This window comes from Peromyscus leucopus, chromosome 2, assembly GCF_004664715.2.
Source record: "Peromyscus leucopus breed LL Stock chromosome 2, UCI_PerLeu_2.1, whole genome shotgun sequence".
NCBI lineage: Eukaryota > Metazoa > Chordata > Mammalia > Rodentia > Cricetidae > Peromyscus > Peromyscus leucopus.
This window is the reverse complement of record NC_051064.1, coordinates 119,006,089-119,025,100: the sequence shown is the minus strand read 5'-3', so window position 1 is coordinate 119,025,100 and position 19,012 is coordinate 119,006,089. Positions and strand designations below refer to the sequence as shown.

Here is a 19,012-nt window from a genome sequence, read left to right as displayed (position 1 = left end):
AAAGATGGAGTCCCTTTCCCTTCAGAGGAGGTCCCACTGATGGACTGGAAAACAGGCTCTATTTTGCATTTCTCCAAGGGTTCAAATTCAGCAGAGTATTTTGAAGATTGAGCTCAAATGCTGCACAGGCAAAGAAAGCATTCCTAAGTCCTTCTCTTCATGCCTTCAGCTGGTTTTACTGTTTGCACTCACACTGGAGTACAAACACAAGCATCGGTATATAACAAGAGAATTATCATAAAGAATTCATGAAGCATTGCCTATTTTTCAGAAGATCCCAGGCACAGGGAGGGAGTGCAGCCAATAAGACCATGGCTTCTACTTGCATGGGAGGATTATTTTTTAAGTCTCTATCATACAGTAGTTAGAAACACAGAATTGAAAGCAACACACATCTAGGTTCCAATTCTTGGCTCTTCCTTATCCTGGTTATGTTGTTGACTGGAAGTCATCTAAAAGTCATTTAATACCACTGTACCTCAGTTTCCTTCATCTATAAAACGGGGTAAGATGACAATCCTTCCTGAGTTGTTCTGAGAATTAACTGTGATAATGCGTCAATGCCTCCCCTACAATAGACAGGAGGCTGAGAGAAGAGGAAGGGAGTTGGAAAAGTGACTGGACCGCTGCAGGACCAAGAGGAAGAATACTCCTGGCAACAGTACAGGCATGGTGGAATGACTGTATAAGAAGTGACTTCAAGTCTGTCTTCCCTAGCAGACTGTAAGAATGCAAGGGGAATCTGTGTGTGTGTGTGTGTGTGTGTGTGTGTGTGTGTGTGTGTGTGTGTGCACTGCTTCATCTGCTTCATTCACTGTCCTAATCCCAAACCCAGACCTGGATTTAATTCCAAACAAATGTGTTGCCAGGCATGATGGCACACATCTGTAATCTCAGCAGTTTGGAAGCTGTGGTGTTGAGGATCACAAGTGTGAGGCAGTCTGAGCTACAGAGACAGTTCAAAACCAGCCTGAGCTACACAGCAGACCCTGTCTCAAAACCACAGATACTTGATGACTAGAACATTAACAGACAGCAGTTTAGTGAGCCAAGCCTACAGTACAGACAAGGCTGGAAATGCAGTTAGACCAGCCTGCAGAGGGGCTGTGTTCTCAGCAGTCATGGAGAGCACATGTGGGCTGCGATGGAGACTCCTCCATCCAGCAGGTGTAGCTAGCTCCCCTGGCACTTCTGAGATGCTAGAGGCACCCATAAGAAGACCAAGAATCCACTCAAGTTCCACGGGAGGCTAGTACCCAGAGTGTCAGAGCTGCTCCCTGGTTCAGCTGTGTAGACCACAGTCTCTAAACCCTCTTCATAGTCTGTTTCTATGCCTACGAATCCCAGCCCAGGAACCTCCTAAGCAGTGAGGCTGGGTATTCCACTGCTGATTGTCTTCTCAGCTCTCTGGCTTAATCCCTTATGCACATGTACACACATGTGCAGACACACACCATCACATCTTTACCCAAGGTCATCTAAAGAAAAGACAGACTTCATTCAAGAGAAGAGATAAGATTAACCCAGAGAATCCTAAATCCCTAAAACCTTGTGTTAGCTGGCTGACTCTATACACTCAAGTAAGTGTCCCACCTGATAGGATGCTAACCTCCCAATTCACGGTGGGAAAGGAGAGGAGGACAGGACAGGGCCGACAGAAGGACTCAGCCAGCATGACCATCTTTGTCCCAAGAGGCATTTACAAGAGGCATTTACACTCCACCATGTGGCAGAAACTTAGTGAGCATCTTTCAGTGTAAGTCTGCCCAGACACTCAGGCCTGACCTCCCTTGTTCTGCCTAAATGAAGAAAAGCAACAGGAGGCACCAGACAACTGTCTGTTGTGTAGTCCCTCCATCCCCGGCAGGGTAGTGAGGCCAGCCTGAGCTCTTCTCCGAATAAATGAGTCGGGTAAGCATCTTGCTGGCTTCTTTGAGTGGGACAAGAAATTGACATTTTAGTTCTGTAACTGACTCAGGACTAACAGGACTAATATGGTGTCCTTGTTCTCCAGAAACTACTCAGATTGATGCTGGAAATCTTTCCTCCTCACCTACAAAGTCCTAGGAGTGGATGACATTCAGAACATCCTAAACACCCTACTCCGGGAAGGTGTCTTTTGAACACCACATCTCCCCTCAATTCAACCATTACTTGAATGACCCTGGTTTGGAGCTGACCCAGAACATTCTACCAGGACTCCAGCAACAGACATTCCTGGGGAACGCAGTCAGTCCTCCATTCTCCCTTCTTAGAGCAAGGCTGGTTGGGGATACTGTTGGCAAGGAGCAACCATACTGAGGGGATCCCTCAGTCCTAGCATGGACCACCTCTCTACAGGACAGTAGGGAAGGGAAGCAAATAGAAGTTCCCTTCCTTGCCTTCTGCCATCTATTGCAAGTGCCCTCACCATGGCCAAAACTGGGCCGACATGCCTGGACCTCTAGACTCCAGGGATACAGAGTACTCATTGCCACTGAGGTCAGCTGAGTCTGCCTTTCAGACCTACTCTATCCCGATGGTTCTAGGATGTTCAGGCCACAATGCTCCCTCAGAGGATGGGATGTCTCCCTTTTGATCCCACAATTCCACTTCTCCGCTGTCCACTTCCCATGCCAACATGCCTTGCTATTCCTCCTACACACTGATAAGGTCTAAGCTTTGGACTTATGAGTCTTACAAACAAAGCACCCAACGAAATCCACAGGCTTGCTCTTGTCTGCCTCCTCTACAGAGCAGGGCTGGGAAGAACCTTTTTTCTTAGAAAACCCTGAGGCTGGAGGGGTAGAGGAGAGGGAGGCTGAGACCAAGCACAGCCTCTTCCTTACTCCCACAAGCCAGAGCAGAGGGAGCAGCGCCTTAACCTTTCCCAGTTCCCTGAGGAGAATATCTAAGAAGTGTGGTCTCTGCCAAGAGTTCTAAAGTCTTTAATTTGATTTCCCTCACATAGGCAATTGTTGTAATTATTCTGATTAGGAATCATTACCCAGTGCAGCCTCTGCACCCGACAGGCACACGGCAGCATCCTGCCGCAAGCTGCGGTGGGCCTGGCAGCCGGCTGCAGCTCCTGGAGGAGCTGACAGCAAACAAAAGGCATCGATGGGAGTTCTGGGTGAGTTAATGAAGTGCTCACATGCCACAAGAAGCCAACACCAAAGCTAAACAAAAACACCTCCAGTCCCTGGGGCTAATCCCCAAGGCTGCAAAGCTGCTCTCCTGCCCCAGCCCACCCAGCGCAGGCGACAGACAGCACAGGGCCGCACAGGGCCGTCCCCAGGCCAGGCAAGGAGGGGCTCTGCCTGACTCCCGGCAGCACTTGGACGTCCTGTCAGTAACCCTGACGGGAACAGCTGGAGATGACAGATCAATGGTTCAATACTCTCAACAGCATGTCACTGATGTGACAGCAAATGTTATTCTAATCAAGCCATAATCATAGTCAAATTATACGGCTACATTCTCTGGAGGGGAGGGGGGGAAAGGCAGCAGGAAGAGGTCAGAGGTCAGGAATTAAAGGTCATTCAGCCTACCTCCAGCACTTGCTGCAGCCTTGGCTGGCCATCCACCATGGCTTGAATAATCCCGGTGAGCTGTAAGAAAAGAAAAACAGCCTTTGGGTGGAAAACCAAGGTTCAAGGGACTCATGCTGGACAGTCCATTCTGTTCCCTCTTCTTCCTCTCAATGCGAGGGCTAGGGCCTCACTGCTTCAAGCTCAGAGCCAGGCCAGGCGCTTGGGAATCACATCCTAGGATGCGGTATGAACATCCTCAACAGCAGGTAGCCTGAGACAGGCCTGCACACCCATGCTAACAACAGGGCAGGCTCCATGTTTGTTCTTTGGGGGATTTTTTCTTTTAATTTTACATGTCTTTTGTATTCAACACGTTCAATAAGCTCCCACAAATTAGTCTTAAGGCACATTAGACTCCGGCTTCCCAGAAGTTCCCGTGGAGTCTGGCACACTTGGGTTTGAGCCTTCCCTTTCTGTCAATCCAGCACTTCCCCAAACCTGGTGAACCTCCTCAGAAATCTGCACACCTCAGTCCTCAATACCGCCTAGGCAAGCTGGAAGGCCACCTACGAGCAATGGGGAGACAGACGAGAAAGTCTGAAGGATAGACTCTGGCCTAGGGACTGACTCACAGGCATAGGCCATGCCCAGGTCAGGCCTAGCTTTAAGCAAGTTTGTTTTGCTTTGCTATTTCTAGAGTAAAATATCACTCAAGCACAGACTTCCTATCGGTATCTGAAGCCTGAGGCTCTGTCCCAGACACTAGCTAGAACTCACAATGCTATCATGTCCCTGGCTATTCTCACAAAGAGTACTATGTCGAGCTGCTTGGAAACAACTTTTTTGTTGAAGTGGGGGAAGGGGTTTAAAACTCCAATTAAACTATAATTACATTTAATGACTACCAAACACCCAACTCACAGAAAGTGCTGGCTCTAAGAGGGAAGGTTATTTTCTCACAGTGACTTACATGGAATGGTAATACACACCTTTTAGGGAAGAAATTTTCATTTTAAGAATGCTGAGTTCCTCTAGGTGGGTTTCTGTAGTTCATCAAGTCATTATTAGGTGGTATTTTAAGGAAGTGTAAGGACACAGCCACTCTATTTTATATTCCAGAAACTGTTTTTATATTAATCTGTATTTTAATTGGGTAACAGCTGCTGCCTACAGACTTCCCATGGTCTAAAAGGAAAATAAATTAGAAAGATTAACTACACTGTTGTTTCGCAAGGCTTTAACCCACAGCATGCCCACCCGGCTGGCACCTCCACACCCTTTCCTTGCTTGGGAGACCAAAGAACTGCCCAGCAGAGGGAGGGCCTGAGTCAAAAGAAGAAAAGACTGCTTTCCTGCTACAGCCTGGGGGGGGAGGGGGAAGCTGCGCGGGAGGGAGGTTTACATCTGAGACCAGAGCACTCCTCTTCTTCATTCTCCTGGCACCTACTATGTGCCAGAGAAGCGGGGCCCGCACAGGACACGGAAGCTCTGCCTTCTTGGAATTTGCCCTCTTCACCACAGTGCCCTCCTGTGTCTAGTCCGGTTAGCACCCAGAGCCTACCCAAGCTCAGAACCACACCCCAAGCAGACAAGAAGTTGTCCTACATTTTCTGTCAGGCACAGAGGGACCAAGACTCAGGGAGAGACTCTCAGCTCCAGGTCCACCTTCCAGAAGACAGACTGACAACCACGGACTATAGCTACTCACCCCAGCCTTGCTCATTCCCACTAAATTCTTCCAGGTTGGAGGGGTGGGTTAGGGTCAGGGCTGTGGTGGGAAAGGCTCACATTCACTCTCCCTTCTAGTATGAGCCCTAGGGATGGCCAGGCCCCTTCTCTGGCTCCACCCAGGGGAGTTCAGAGCAGCTCAACACTGAAAGGCTTCAGAAAGTCTTACATGTGCAGACAAAGGCACAGACAAGAACCTAGGCCCTGGGGAAAGCAGATGTAGGTAAGAAACACACTACACCTGTACTTGCCGAGCACACTCCAAACCCTGGCTTTTAACTTTAGCACCACACACATACACACAATAAAAAAGTCACCGAAAAAGAAAACTAGGGGCCACAGAGGCGTCCTGCTGGAAAGCTGTAGGACTCCTCACTGTAGGCCAGGCCCACCTCTCCCCACATGTCGGTCAACTGTGATGCCATGCTTTCTAGAGGGCAAGTGTTTCCACTGGTGGCCAGCCAGTGTGGCTCACCACTAAGTTCATTTGGGATTGAAGTCAGTCTCAGAGACAAAGGCTTGAACAGTAGTTCAACTAGACACAGTCTCCTAAGGGAAGTCTCCAAGCCCTTGAGGGACTGAGAAAGCTCTTGAAGGGTTAGATTCATCACCCAAAGAAGGAGCCACCTCTTAGCAGCTGCCAGTGCACACTCGATGAAGAGGGCTAAAACTGGGGCAGCTAGTCCCCGAACTTTATATACTACCAATCTGTGAATGGTGAGGAGGAGAGACAACTGCATAAAATTACCTGGGAAGTTCTATCTTAGGCCTAACTTAAATCCTTCATACTGTAGTTTTAAGCTCACCCCTGCTTAGATTAGCATATGTTTGCAAAAGGCTTTCTTATCCTTACAATGAACGGTACTAGAGCAAAGCCAAGTATTTGTTAAGCTGAAAACCAGGGCTCACAGGCTAAACGGGCTCAGAGGCCTTAACCACTTAAAGTAGGAGAGGTGAGAGGAAGCATTAATGTGTGTTCTCTGGCTCCTTTCACCAAGGAATTAACAGATTAACTCGCACTTCTCCAGATGGAAAGCACAGGCAGGGACTTTGGACATGACTGGTCGGTCACACTGCTGGTTCCCAAGGACCGTACCTACATGAGGGCTTTGTCCAGGGATGAGCTGGCGTCATCGGAAACAGTAGCAACTCCAGGAAGCAGCCCAGGAAACTCAGTGCCAGCAGCATGTCAGCGGCCAGGCGCTCTCCTCTCACAGTTTATCTCCAACACAATCGTATTCCGACACCATGACAGTGTGCTGATTACATAAGCACTTGTCTCTGGTGTGCGATCTGATAACCAGACCCACTCTTTCTCCTCACACAAAGAGACCAATAAATCTCACTCTTTCCAAGTGCAGGTGCAAGACAAAGCCCTTTACTGGCATTTAGCAAAATGGGCATTTCTCTGTTGGTTTTTTTTTTTCATGACAACAACAACAAAAGACTGTACATGGCCAGGGACTGCAGCAGCTCAGCTGCTGAGGCGCGAGCTCACAAGCTGGGTCAGATTCCAGAGGCCACAGGAGAGGAGCATCCACCCCTGTCTCCACTAGAGCCATGCTCAGGATGGCTGTCAATGAACTGAAGCGGTACCTCAGGAGGCTGAGACTTTCTTCACAAAGCAGCATAAGCATTTGTGAAACTACAGACCTGTTCTGGCCAAAGCCTTTTCTCTGCGGCCCAGCATTATACAAGCATGTGCTCACACATACATGCACATATACAGGTTGGAGGTTTTGTTTGGGTGTTTTTTGAGACCAGGTCTCATCACCTAGCCCTGGGCCTTGGTATTTCAGCCTTGAACTCAAGGCTGTCTTAGCCTCTACATACAAAGATTACAGGCATGAGTCATCATGCATCCCTATTGGTTTATCTGAGACAGTCTCATGTCGTCCAGACTAGCAGTGAACTCTCATCCTCCTGCTTCTGACTGCAGAGTGCTGAGATTACAGGCACACACGCCTTTGCACCTTACCACACTAGGGTTCTTAAGAACTTCCTGTGCATTGGAGAAAGAAGCGATGCTAGAAGGGCTGCTGGGGTCCAGTCTAGAGGTGCGAGAGCACTGCTCACACATTTATTAATGAGAGTCTCCGGGTAGGTTAACTCCACCCACCCACCCACCACCATCTCAACAGTGGCTTACTGCCAGGGCAGGTGAGGCCTCACCCTGTACCCAGAATTCTCTTCAAGACCTAGTTACAGCTGATATGGGCTCAGGGCAACACTGAGGTAATGTGAGGTTTTCCAGAGACTTTACTCACTCAGAAGGACAAGTCAGAGGTCACCAAGATGGCTCATCTAATAAGAGCATTTGCCACCAAGCCTGAGGACCTGAATTCAATTCCTAGGCTGCACAGTGAAAGGAGAACTGACTCCCACAAGCTGTCCTCTGCCCAACGTGCATCACAGCATGTGTGCACTCCCTCCCAAACACAGATTTGTTTCTTTTAAAGACCAAGTCAACAATCTAGTAGCTATGGAGGAGACACAGACACCTCCTTGGCAACAGTCCCTTGTTTATGGAGCACACATGGTACTCTCATAATGGGACAGAAATGGATCTGTACTTTGGGAACATATCACTGAGTAGCAAAACAGATAAATAATCAAAATATAAGCTATCTGATCAATGTGATTTGGGGGTAAGTACAATCCAGGCTGTGCGCCAAGGAAGGACGCAACCCTAAGCAGGCCTGGAGCACAAGAAAGCATAGGGCACACCGCAGCAGGTGGGGACAGAGCAGGAGCTAGGAGTTTGGAGAGCACTGAGTTCTCAACCCAATGCCTCACAACCAGACCTTTGTCTTCAGAACAGCTGTGCCGTCCAGATCCCAACACCACTCCCACCACCCTCCAACTGTGGATGTTCCTGGGTAAAACTGTCAAGAAGAAAAAACATGCTTTCCTTGTAGTCTCACAAAGCTGCACCAGAAACTCTGTGCTGGAGGATGCTCCCTGGGTGCCTCCCATCCCCACTTTCTGGAGCACCTACCCTTGCCAAAGGCCAGCCCCAGAAGCATTCTGCCATTCCTGAGCAGGCAGCAACCACTCCAAGATCTGGGCCTCTGGTCCACACCAGGCAGTGTGACCACACGACCACACTAGTTTAAATGCCCCCATTCCATTTGTTCCCCAAAGCTAAGCTAACCAGGCTGGCCTGGTTAGTACCTGGATGGGAAGAGGGCATGGCATGGCTTCCAGGCCACTGGGTGTCTTAGGTGGTAGCTAGTGTAACCTTCCACTGTTGAATGATGGCTTTCTAAAAGGGAGCAAAGGGCAAATTAGCCACTCACCCTGGTGGGAGAGGCAATTTCCAGGAAAAGGGGGAAAATGAGGGACAGCTTCAACATCATGAGCTGGAATGAAAGGCTTGGGAGACTGAATACCTGGATGGATGGGTGCATGCCATAAAAGGCTTACTTGGGCCAAACGGCAAACACTGACTATGAGTTCAGGAGCAGCTCTGGAGACCCCATATCTGGGCTAGTTAGCTTCAGGGCCCACCAAACCACCCACTGCATCTAGCAGGCCGTCCCCCAGTCTCTTCCACAACAACAAAAAATTGTTTGGGAATCCCTCAAGGACTTCTTTCCCCTATTTCACTTATGTGTAGAAAGTAGGTCTTTGCATGAAGGCACAAAGGCTCACCTTGCTCCCATGGATGCCTGACCAGTGATCCCAGCACAGCACGCATGGCATGCAGGGCACACCACAGTGAGAGCAGCCACAGAAAACCCCTCTACACCCTCTGGGAGCCAGCCCTCCCGGAGCTCCTCGCCTCTGCTGAGAGCTCTTCTAAACCTCAGGCAACCATCAAAACCTCAGCTCCATTTTTGCAGTCTGTAAAACAGAGTCTGCTAATCTGCAGACAAGGTAGCCAAGTACAGTGTGAGCCTAGATGAAAACACTTGAGCCTTGGCCAGCCTTTCTTCTCTGTCCTTGGTGGGAGAGTCCTGCTTTACTTTGTAGAAGGACAGAGCAACATCAGCATCTTAGGAAGCTAAGAAAGCCTGAACATAACAATTCTCTCCAAATGGCTAAAATCTTCACCTCTTCCCAGCCGGCACTATACTACTGAAAATGGAACAGGACCGAGCCTGAGTCCCATGCTACTCAGAACCTGACTCCAAGTGTACAGTTGTTAGGAATATGGAGGGCAAGAAGGAAAGGGAAATGTTGGAAAATCTAGCGCAAACAGTATTGCTGCTGTTCCTGGGGACAGGTACTCAAGCAGTCACAGACTAAAGAAGCCATTGCTACGCTCTTGCCTTAATCACTGATCAGATCTAGTTTTCTCTAAGTGGCCTGCATGAACCAACAATCCCAAAGCTCCTCTCCCAGCAGCTCTTACCTCTGTACAGAAGGGGGTAAGCTGTGGGTGGACTACAGGCTGGACATACATGTGAAAGGTAGACTCGATTTCCATGGTCCGGCCATTTAACTTCAGGATGGGAAATTCAATGATTTCCTAGAATGCCAAAGAGACAGAAGAGAAGGTAAATCATTCTTATGATCAACCATTTCAAAAAACTATGCCAGGCTGAGAAAAAACGGCTCATTCCTCCTGCAGCCCAAACCCAAGACTAGAAGAGGGGATGTCAACAAGTCTCCCCATGGTTTTTAGGAAGGAAGACAGTAGCGCCCGCACTCTGCCTGCCAGGTTCCCTGAAAGGAGCCCATCAGTTGAACCTCTAAGAGAAAGAAAGGCCTTCCTTCTCTTGCCCAGGCTGCTGTCCTGAAAGGTCTGGATCTCTAGGTAAGCAAGCAGCCACCAGCACAGGCACAGATTTCCTTGTATGAAGCTTAAACACTGCCAGTACGGGCGGGGTGGGGGTGGGGTCTTCACTAAGTTTTTGAAAGGAAAAAAAAGATAACGAAGAACCCCCCCCCAAATAAAGCCAAAGGGGATATCAGAGAGAAGGAGGAAACAGAACACCAGTTAATAGAGGCCAGTGCCTCCCACCTTTCCTTCCAGCTCCACACATTCCCCTTTGCCTGCCCTATCCGCCCAACCGCTTAGCAAGCCCTTCCCAGTCCGCCGGAAGGTAATGGAAGAGAAGGAGGAGGAGTGACAATTTGTTTGGTGTCTCTAAGATTAATTTGTCTCCGTTATTTAATAGAGATGCACAGCACCAAGGTCCTGGTGTGCAAACAGGCTTGCAGAACGCTGGCTGTGCAGCACGCCTCATACATCGTTCCTGGAAAGGGAGGGATGCACCAGAGGGGGGAGAGGGCAGGAGAGAGCACGCGTACCAGAAAGAAGAGGGAAACCAAGGGGAGAAAATAAAAAAATATATTGCTTTTTAATATTCAAAAACAGTTTGCAAAATTTAATCAAAGCAGAGGAAAAGCTAACATTTTTACCACTTTGACATTTTTATTAGCGCTTTCATAAATTTTTAAAACATGAATGGAATTAGTTTACAACACCCACCCACACACACAAAAAAAAACTGCCCTGAAAACATCTGGAAAAGACAAATAGGAAATAATAAAAAAATAAATAAAAGCAAAATCTTCCAAGTAAAATTAGCATGTGAAAACAGCCTCCACTGCAGAGACAAAAAGGAGTTTTGCCCACACAAGGGCCCCAACAATCAGCTCCAGGGGCATACCTACCCCAGAACCCTCATTCCAGAGAAGATCCTTCTGGCATCATCAAAACCAAGGCAAACTCATTCTCTGCAGAGAGATCCTGGAGAAGCAATATAGAACTCACCACTGCTGACTACTGACCCCACTCAGGGAATCAGTGGGTGGAAGACAGAAAGTTGTCGATTGCTTTCACGCCCCAAGGGATACAACTGCCATCCTTAAGAAATATATCCACTAATATTATGGGCTTCTGTGTAGCCTGGACTGTCTTGGAACTCACTCTGTAGACCAGGCTAGCCTTGAACTCAGATTCACCTGCCTCTCCCTCCTGAGTGCTGGGATTAAAGGCACAAGCCACCACACCTGGGGCTAGACTTATTTTATTTTATTTTTTTTTGTTGTTGTTGTTGTTGTTTTTCGAGACAGGGTTTCTCTGTGTAACTTTGCGCCTTTTTCCTGGAACTCACTTGGTAGTCCAGGCTGGCCTCGAACTCACAGAGATCCGCCTGGCTCTGCCTCCCAAGTACTGGGATTAAAGGTGTGCGCCACCTCCGCCCGGCTAGACTTATTTTATTTTTAAGTATTTGTTTCAATCCAAAGCATAACAGTAAGGCTGAAAAACAAATCAAGGCAGTTAAATTTCAGATCAGAGAAATTTAAAGGCTCTGCCTGGAGCCCCTAGGCCAGTGGTTCTCAACCTCCTAAGGCTGTGACCTTTCAATACAGTTCCTCATGTTATGGTGACCCCCAACCATAAAATTATTTTCAATGCTACTTCATAACTGTAATTTTGCTCCTGTTATGAACTGTAACGTAAATAGTTGTGTTTTCCAATGGTGTTAGGTGACCCCTACGAAAGGGTTATCTGACCCCTGAGGGGTCACGACCCACAGGCTGTGACTCGCTGCCCTAGGCTGGGGCAGTGCCCAAAGATGGGGAAGCTGATGGAAGCTTGCCTGGTCCTCCGGGGCTGACCCCAGAGATGACGAAACCGAACTTTCTAGCAGACACAGGAAAGGCTCATGGCTGCAGGGCAGGGCAAGGGGCTGAGCTGTTGCTTAGGCCAGGGGACAGGCACTTCCCCTCCCAGTGGAGGAGAGCCTCATGCTCCAACTGGCGAGGCCTGGTTCCCACAAAGGACTACACAGGAGACCAAGCAGAGGAGAGTGTTGCCCAGCGACTAAGTTGAGCACATGCACATACACTGTACACACTGCTGTTCCTAAAAACTCTCATATCCACGATTCCCAAGTCAGCTCTGAGCTGTGGCTCATGAGTCAGGCCCCCTTGTGACCCCTGGATTCGTAGTCAATTCTTCTTCTCCTACTGAGTAGGAGAAATACTCCCCCAATGGAAAGAACTCCACAGCCTGGTGAGTTTGGCTGCCCTGGTGTCTAAGGAAACAGAGCGAGCCAGCTCCTCACTAACAATGTTAGCTAGGCCCACAATGAGATTTAACCTGCGACACAACTGTACTTTTCATTTAAACTTTCATTTGGAAAGAAACAGTGTTTGGAGACCTGCAGTTTGTCCTGCTAATAAAGACAAGTGTTGGGACCTTTAAGGATGCCATTCATCTTTGGCTTTTATTAAATTCAATTTTCTTAAGCCTGTGATACATTATGAAATTAGGAGTTGACATTCCTCTGGAAACAAAAATATCTATCAAACATAAATAGGGGGAAAACCTCTATTACCAAGAATGTATGGCTTAAAGTTGATCTCCTTCCACTTTTTTTACAAGCACCCGGTTTGTTTTAGATATTTGAAATGCTATTACAGATCTGGAATTTCATTAGTATTATAAAACACAATGTGCGGAGCTCTTGCTCTGACCAGAACTGAATCAGCTTTCTCAGCAGGCTCTGAAAACTCAGCCGAGTCTCCCTGAAGCTCAGCATTCCAACTCTCTTGTTGCTGGTTCCTTCACGCAGAGGGACATGGAGCTAGTGACCAAGTTCAGTGACACCCTCCTGAGACCTGTCTCAGCTCCATGGGGGAAAAGAAAGAAAGAAAGCAAACGCCTCAGATGCTCAGGACACATGAGATCGGCCTATCAGTCAGGCTTATTCCTCAAAAATCAAGGAGGATTCCTAAGAGCCAGATACACAACATGGCTACTCTGGAGTCTTTCCTCAACAGCATCAAGAGCTGTGACAACGTGACTGCACATGACCTATTCTTTTGAACCACCGAAATGCAAAGAGGAGCTTGTGACAGAAGACTCAAGAATCTTAAAGAACAAAAAGAAAAAATGTTTTATACTACTTCTGCAGAAAACCTGAGTTCAGTTCCCAGCACTCATGTCAAGTGGCTCACAGCCACCTATAACTAACTCCAGGGGAGCCACAGCCTCTGACCCATCAGGGCACCTGTACTTACCTGTATACACCCAGACACACTTGCACATAATTACAGTAAAATTTAGAAGACCCTCTGAGGGAATCAGAACAGACCACACTTAGATACTTCTTTCCTTCCCATACTGTCCAGCAAGTCCACCCACCAGAGCCAGCCCAAACAGCCCAGTCATGGAGAGGAGCCCTAGGCTGCACCAAGCTGGTCCAGCTATGCAGCAGATGTGCCTAAGCTGGGCCAAACATTTCCTTGACTGATGATGGCCAAAGACACTACTCTAATACTACAAGCAGACGGTATCAATTCCAACCCAAGGACTGGTGAAGATGTGCCTGAGTGCCAGCTTCTAGCTCTAGCTGCTCTTAGATAATACAACACTACCCCTGCCCCTCTTCCTTTGCCTCTGCCCAACTTCATTATTCCCCCAGAAAGAAGAGAGTTGTTTGTTTTGTTTTTCTTTCAGAGACAGATGAGTGCTTCTGTCCTAGAGGAAGAAGCCCCAGTCTGTATTTATAAGCCCTCTTTCTGGCTCCTAAGAATAGCTTCATAATTCCTTTGTTTTCCTATGCCACTCACATTCATTTAATCTACTAGGGGGCTACTGTGTTAGACAGAGTGGGACTTAAGAGATAATTTGTGCCTTGGAGAAGTACTTGAACTAGTTAGTAAGTAGAAACAAACGACACCTGAGCAAACAATGGACAGTGGAGGGACATACCAAGTGTTAGGCTTTTGTCCTCTTCATTCATTTTCTTATTTTATGCTTACTAATCCCAGGAGATAAGGTCATGTTATCAGCACCATCAGCAGATCACAAGCCAATACTGTTAAAGCACCTACTACTTAGCAGACAGAGCCCAAGCACAGGCACAGCAGTGAAGTGTGGACCTCTCTCTAGCATGCTCAAGACTCTGGGGAAAGGAACAAAGGAGATGGTCTCCAACACTCTCTGCCATTTGGAGAATGGAATCCTCCCGTTCCTCTACTTCTTGTTTCCTCTATGGTAGATACTCGGCTATGTGCTAACAGAAATGATCTCAAGCCTCTAAACAACTTTTTTGTTTTTTGTTTTTTTTTTCAAGACAGGGTTTCTCTGTAGCTTTGGTGCCTGTCCTGGACTCGCTCTGTAGCCCAGGCTGGCCTCGAACTCAGAGATCCGCCTGCCTCTGCCTCCCGAGTGCTGGGATTACAGGCGTGTGCCACCACCGCCCGGCTTAAACAACTTATTAAGAAGAGATCATTACTATTGCTGCTTCACAATAAATTAAGGCCCAGAGATATGATGGTCACTAGCAACTATGCTGCTAGTAAGGGATGGAGCTGGGACTTCCAAAAGGGAGGGGGGAAAGCGACTAGTACGACTGGCTGCTCTGCAGGGAACTCAGCACTCTCCTCCACATCCCAACAGCAGCATCCCAGGCAGACATCCTAGAGAAATGTTCCTAAGGAGCCTCCTCCACTGTAGCCAGAGATGGCACCAGGCTGAGCTCAGAAAGGGACGGAGCCTGAGCCTTCAGTCAGCATCTCTGGCACCTGGCCCTGGTCCTGGCCCTTGGTCCTCCCTTTCTTAACTTCAGTTTCGTGCAGACAGGAAGGGGCTAACAAGCAGGAGACAGAGCCAGTGTCTGTTAAACAGAAAACACTGCTTTCTGGGATTTTCCACAGGATCTGGGAGGTGATCTGCCTAAGGTGACAATGTAGGTGGTGGAGCCAGGATCAAGCCCAGACACGGAGCACTCCAAAGCAATGTCTACTGGATTCATCCATCCTTGCATCTCTAAATGGTTTCCTTCCTCAAATGATACCAATCACTTAACCCCAGGTTTACCCAAACCGTCTAGTTCCCTGGGACCAGTGGTTTCTAAACACAGGACTGTTAGTGCCAAAACTGAACAGGAGTTATCCTACACCATGCACATAGTGCCTACACTATTCGGTTGTCTGAGGGCAGAGTAAAGTAATTCAGCTGGTCTGCTGATGATGGTTGGAAACTGGCCATAACTGGCAACTACGGACAAACACCTCCAAATTTGGATTTCCCAAAGTCCCCAAGTTTCTCCAGCTGCTGCATTTATTTCCTATCTCTCACAGTAAAACACTAGCTGCAATTTCTCCCCGGAAGGGAGAGAAAACAAAAAGGAAGCACCAAGTAAACATTCTTTTTTTTTTTTTTACCTACGTAAGTGAGCTGGAACGCAGGTTTTCAGACCATTTGATTTAAAACTCATCAACTAAGAACCCCAGTGTTTCCCTTAATAAACTGAGGACAAAACTGGAATGCATTTCAAGTGAAAGTTCATGCCCACTTTTGAAGACTACAGGAAATAAATTTGTAGGTTTTGTTTTTAGGGTATGAAAACTACCTTCAACTAAATTATCTGTAGAGATTAGGTTATACCGGAAGAGAGTAAGGCAACAACAAAAGACATTAAGCGGAAAGGGCTCAGCTGACTACTGGGATTGATGGCAAGGGTTAATACAGTAGTAGTCTAGCCCATTTCCCCAAAGCACAGATTCTTCTCTGCCTCAGCTGATGCTTCTGTGGTCCCATCTGAAATAAAGGACTGAGAAGATCATTTTCATGTCTTGCCCGAATTAATCTGAGAAGAACAAACAGGCATTTCCTCAATTTAGAGACAGGAAACGGAATCTATCCCTGTTGTAGTTGTTTGCTGTAGGAAAACTAACAATCCCTTCCTTCTATCCCTGTACCAAAGGGTCTGATAAAAACCCAAGGCCCTCTAACCACGAAGAGCAAGCATGAGGCTTAGCCAAATGCTTGGGTCTGAACTGACAGAAAGGTAACCAACCCTTTCTCAAGAGGAAAAAAGTCTCCTCCTGGTCACTGGGAAGAGGGGAAAGGGCTGGGAGGAGCAAGGGTTGCATTGGGTATGATTTGCTTAACAGTTGGGGGGGGGCATTTATGCACAAGGAGCTTATTTCTTAAACAAACACTCGTGGTTTTGATTTACACCACAGCCGGCTCCTAAATAATTTATGGCGGGTTAAATTTATTGCCGAGCCCTGGCTGGCTGCAAATTCGAATTGCCAAATAATTAGATTTTAGGGCAAAGCTTATAAATTACCCGTCGATTTGTCCGGACTTGTTTGTCAGTTGCTTTGTGCTTCGGGTCATCTTTGGCATTTGGCTGTTTGGGTTTTAATTGCTGATTTACACTTTGACAGATGAGAGCTGATGCTCCAAGTTTCAGGACAACGAAGGGGGAAAAAAACCCAGAGCTTTAAAAGGCTGATTTTTCACCTACATGTCCCTCTCCACCGATCTCCACAGACCCCCCAAAGCCATTCAAATGTAGAAACAAGGCAGAAAGTAGAAACTGCTATTCTTTAAGGAGTGGGAGAACAGACTGAGTTATAATTTGCCTTTACTAAAATCTGAAATCAAAAAACAAAATTGAACCCACAGTATCAGTAAGTAAAGGAGATCAAAGGTGTTAAAAACCATATCTTCACCCTGGAGTACGCACACCTGTGTCTCTCTACATATGCACACAACTCGGAAACAGCCTCAGTTGGAATATTTTTACATACTCTCAGTAACGTTAAGTATCAGGACCTTGTGAAGCTGACCGTTAGGGCAGCAAACTACCCAACACTTCTTTGAATCGGCATACATACATACATACATGTATCTGTCGTGTAATTCATAAAAACAGATCTCGGTTATGTAAAGAAGGAGTCCCTTGAAGTAGTTTTAAGTCTGTCATGGCAGTGGAACAGGGTGCCAATTCCCACTTACACTCCAGTAAGGGGAATAGCAAATCTCTCTAGGTAGAGCCCTGCCACTACCCACTCCTTGGACAGAAGGCCTGAAGACTCTCCACAGAAGCAGAGAAGTAAGGCTGGCCTCCCAGTCACCTGTTATACTCCAACAGCTTCCGATAAAGCCATGGGGCAGAGGAACACTAGAATTCATTCTCCTAAGTGCTGACATGTACAGACAGTCATTGCATGCTAAGCCCTGTCTGGAGCACTTAGTGTATTTTTAGTTCATCGTACCTCCCACAGGTCCTATAAAATCGGAACTATGACTAACTGCACTTTGCCAATAAGGCAACTGAAAACTGAAGGACAAGGGGTGTGAGTCACTTAGCCCAGGTCATACTGTTCACAGGTGGTGGAAACAAAACAAATCCAGACAGTTCAGTTCTGAAGCCTACACTCTCAGCCACCATGCTACTGTGTCCTTGCTCAGAACAGCCTCTACCTCAGCTCTTTTCATTCTAGAGGCCCAGAGTCCTCACTTGGGGACTTGGACACATGCAGCCAAATCCTGTTCAGTTAGTCTGATAAACTGGGGGAAAGTCACGTAACTTGTTCAGAATTACAAGATATATTAGAGTTTGGTTACACAAAGACTTACTTTTTCCAATCAATCTTAAACTGCCCTAAAGACTCCATAGCTGGGGATGAAGAAATGAAGGGCAATAGGTAATTGAGACAGAATCAGATCCACTCAGGCAGCGTGGCTCAGAAATGCCATCTACAGCCCCAGGCACCACTGAAGTCTACTAGGAGACTTCATCCCTAAGGAGTGCTCATGGGTTCCTTGCCCTCTGTACACACACACACACATGACAGGGTGGCAGTTGTGCTAGCACAACAGACCTAAAACCTGAGACAACTAGCAGGCAATATGTAGCCTGCCATCCCACCATCATGCCCTGAAGCCTTTCTCCCTGGATAGCCGATGATGCTACATCTCCCTAAGCTGGGAGGAATTACTCCCTAGTACCTCAGACAGTTCCCATCCCTTGAGAACTTGTTGAAAATGCACATTTCTGGGTTAGCAATGTAGCTTGGTGCTAGAGCACTCATCTGGTTGAGACCCTGCACTCACGTCCCAGCACTACAAACAAACAGAAATCATCAAGAGCACTTCACTGGGCCTGGTAGAGTCAGTCCCGTACCCAAGAGCAGGGTGCTCTTCTCAGCCTTGCTTTGTTCTCCACCTCGCTTCATTAGAGTTGTGGGGTTTTTCTGTTATTTCTTCAAGGGAAACAAAATGATTCAGAGCAGGGGTTCTCAACCTTCCTAATGCTGGGACCCTGTAATACAGTTCCTCATGTTGTGGGGACCCCAACCATAAAATTATTTCATTGCTGCTTCATATATGTATTTTGCTACCGTTATGAATCGTAACAGAAATATCTGTGTTTCTGATTGGTCTTAGGTGACTCCTGTAAAAGGGTTATTTGACACGCCCCCCCCCCCCCACACACACACAAAGGGTTGCAACCCACAGGTTCAGAACCACCGATTTAGAAGAACAAAACAAATTTGTGAGCCCAAAGCCCTGGTGTTGAGGCCAGCAATCCTGGCTTTCAGCAGCCACTGAACTGATTCCAACCCTCACTAAAGTCTGAAAACCTTTAGTCCAGACTACAGTGGTACTTCTCAGACAGAATTGTCTGAAGATCTGTCAAACTGCAGAATCTTCTTAGCTCTGGTGTGGCCTGACACACTATTTCTAACAAGCCCATGGGTGATGGGGGTGCTGCTGGTTCTCAGACCACTAGTTACACTACTTTCCCAGTGAAAGACCTTGCCCAAATGGCACATGTGATTTCATGAGACCCTTGCCTGCCTCTATCTACATCATCAATCCCTTTCAGTTGACCAGTTGCCCTATCAATGCCACTGGTGCTGAGAGAATAAACAAAACTTGCCCCTGGACTAAGGAGGAATGAGCTCAAGTCAGGGTGCTAAGTGTTACAGTGACTTTTGAGGAGCAGGATTCCCAGCTCTCTTGCCGGTTATCATCACTAGCTATCTCTTCTAGTTCAATGACA

At 47.4% G+C, this 19,012-nt stretch overlaps 1 protein-coding gene across 7 annotated transcripts in view; it reads right to left on the bottom strand.

Moving 5' to 3' along the window:
- The window catches only part of Eri3 (ERI1 exoribonuclease family member 3), a 133,196-nt gene that overhangs the window by 89,675 nt on the left and 24,509 nt on the right, over positions 1–19,012 (bottom strand). For all 7 annotated transcript variants that reach the window (XM_028893183.2, XM_028893185.2, XM_028893184.2 and 4 more), the window contains 2 exons: positions 9,598–9,714; positions 3,531–3,590 (listed from right to left, as the gene is read on the bottom strand). In XM_028893183.2, the coding sequence (XP_028749016.1) occupies positions 3,531–3,590; positions 9,598–9,714 (177 nt within the window). The remainder of the gene's footprint in view (positions 1–3,530; positions 3,591–9,597; positions 9,715–19,012) is intronic.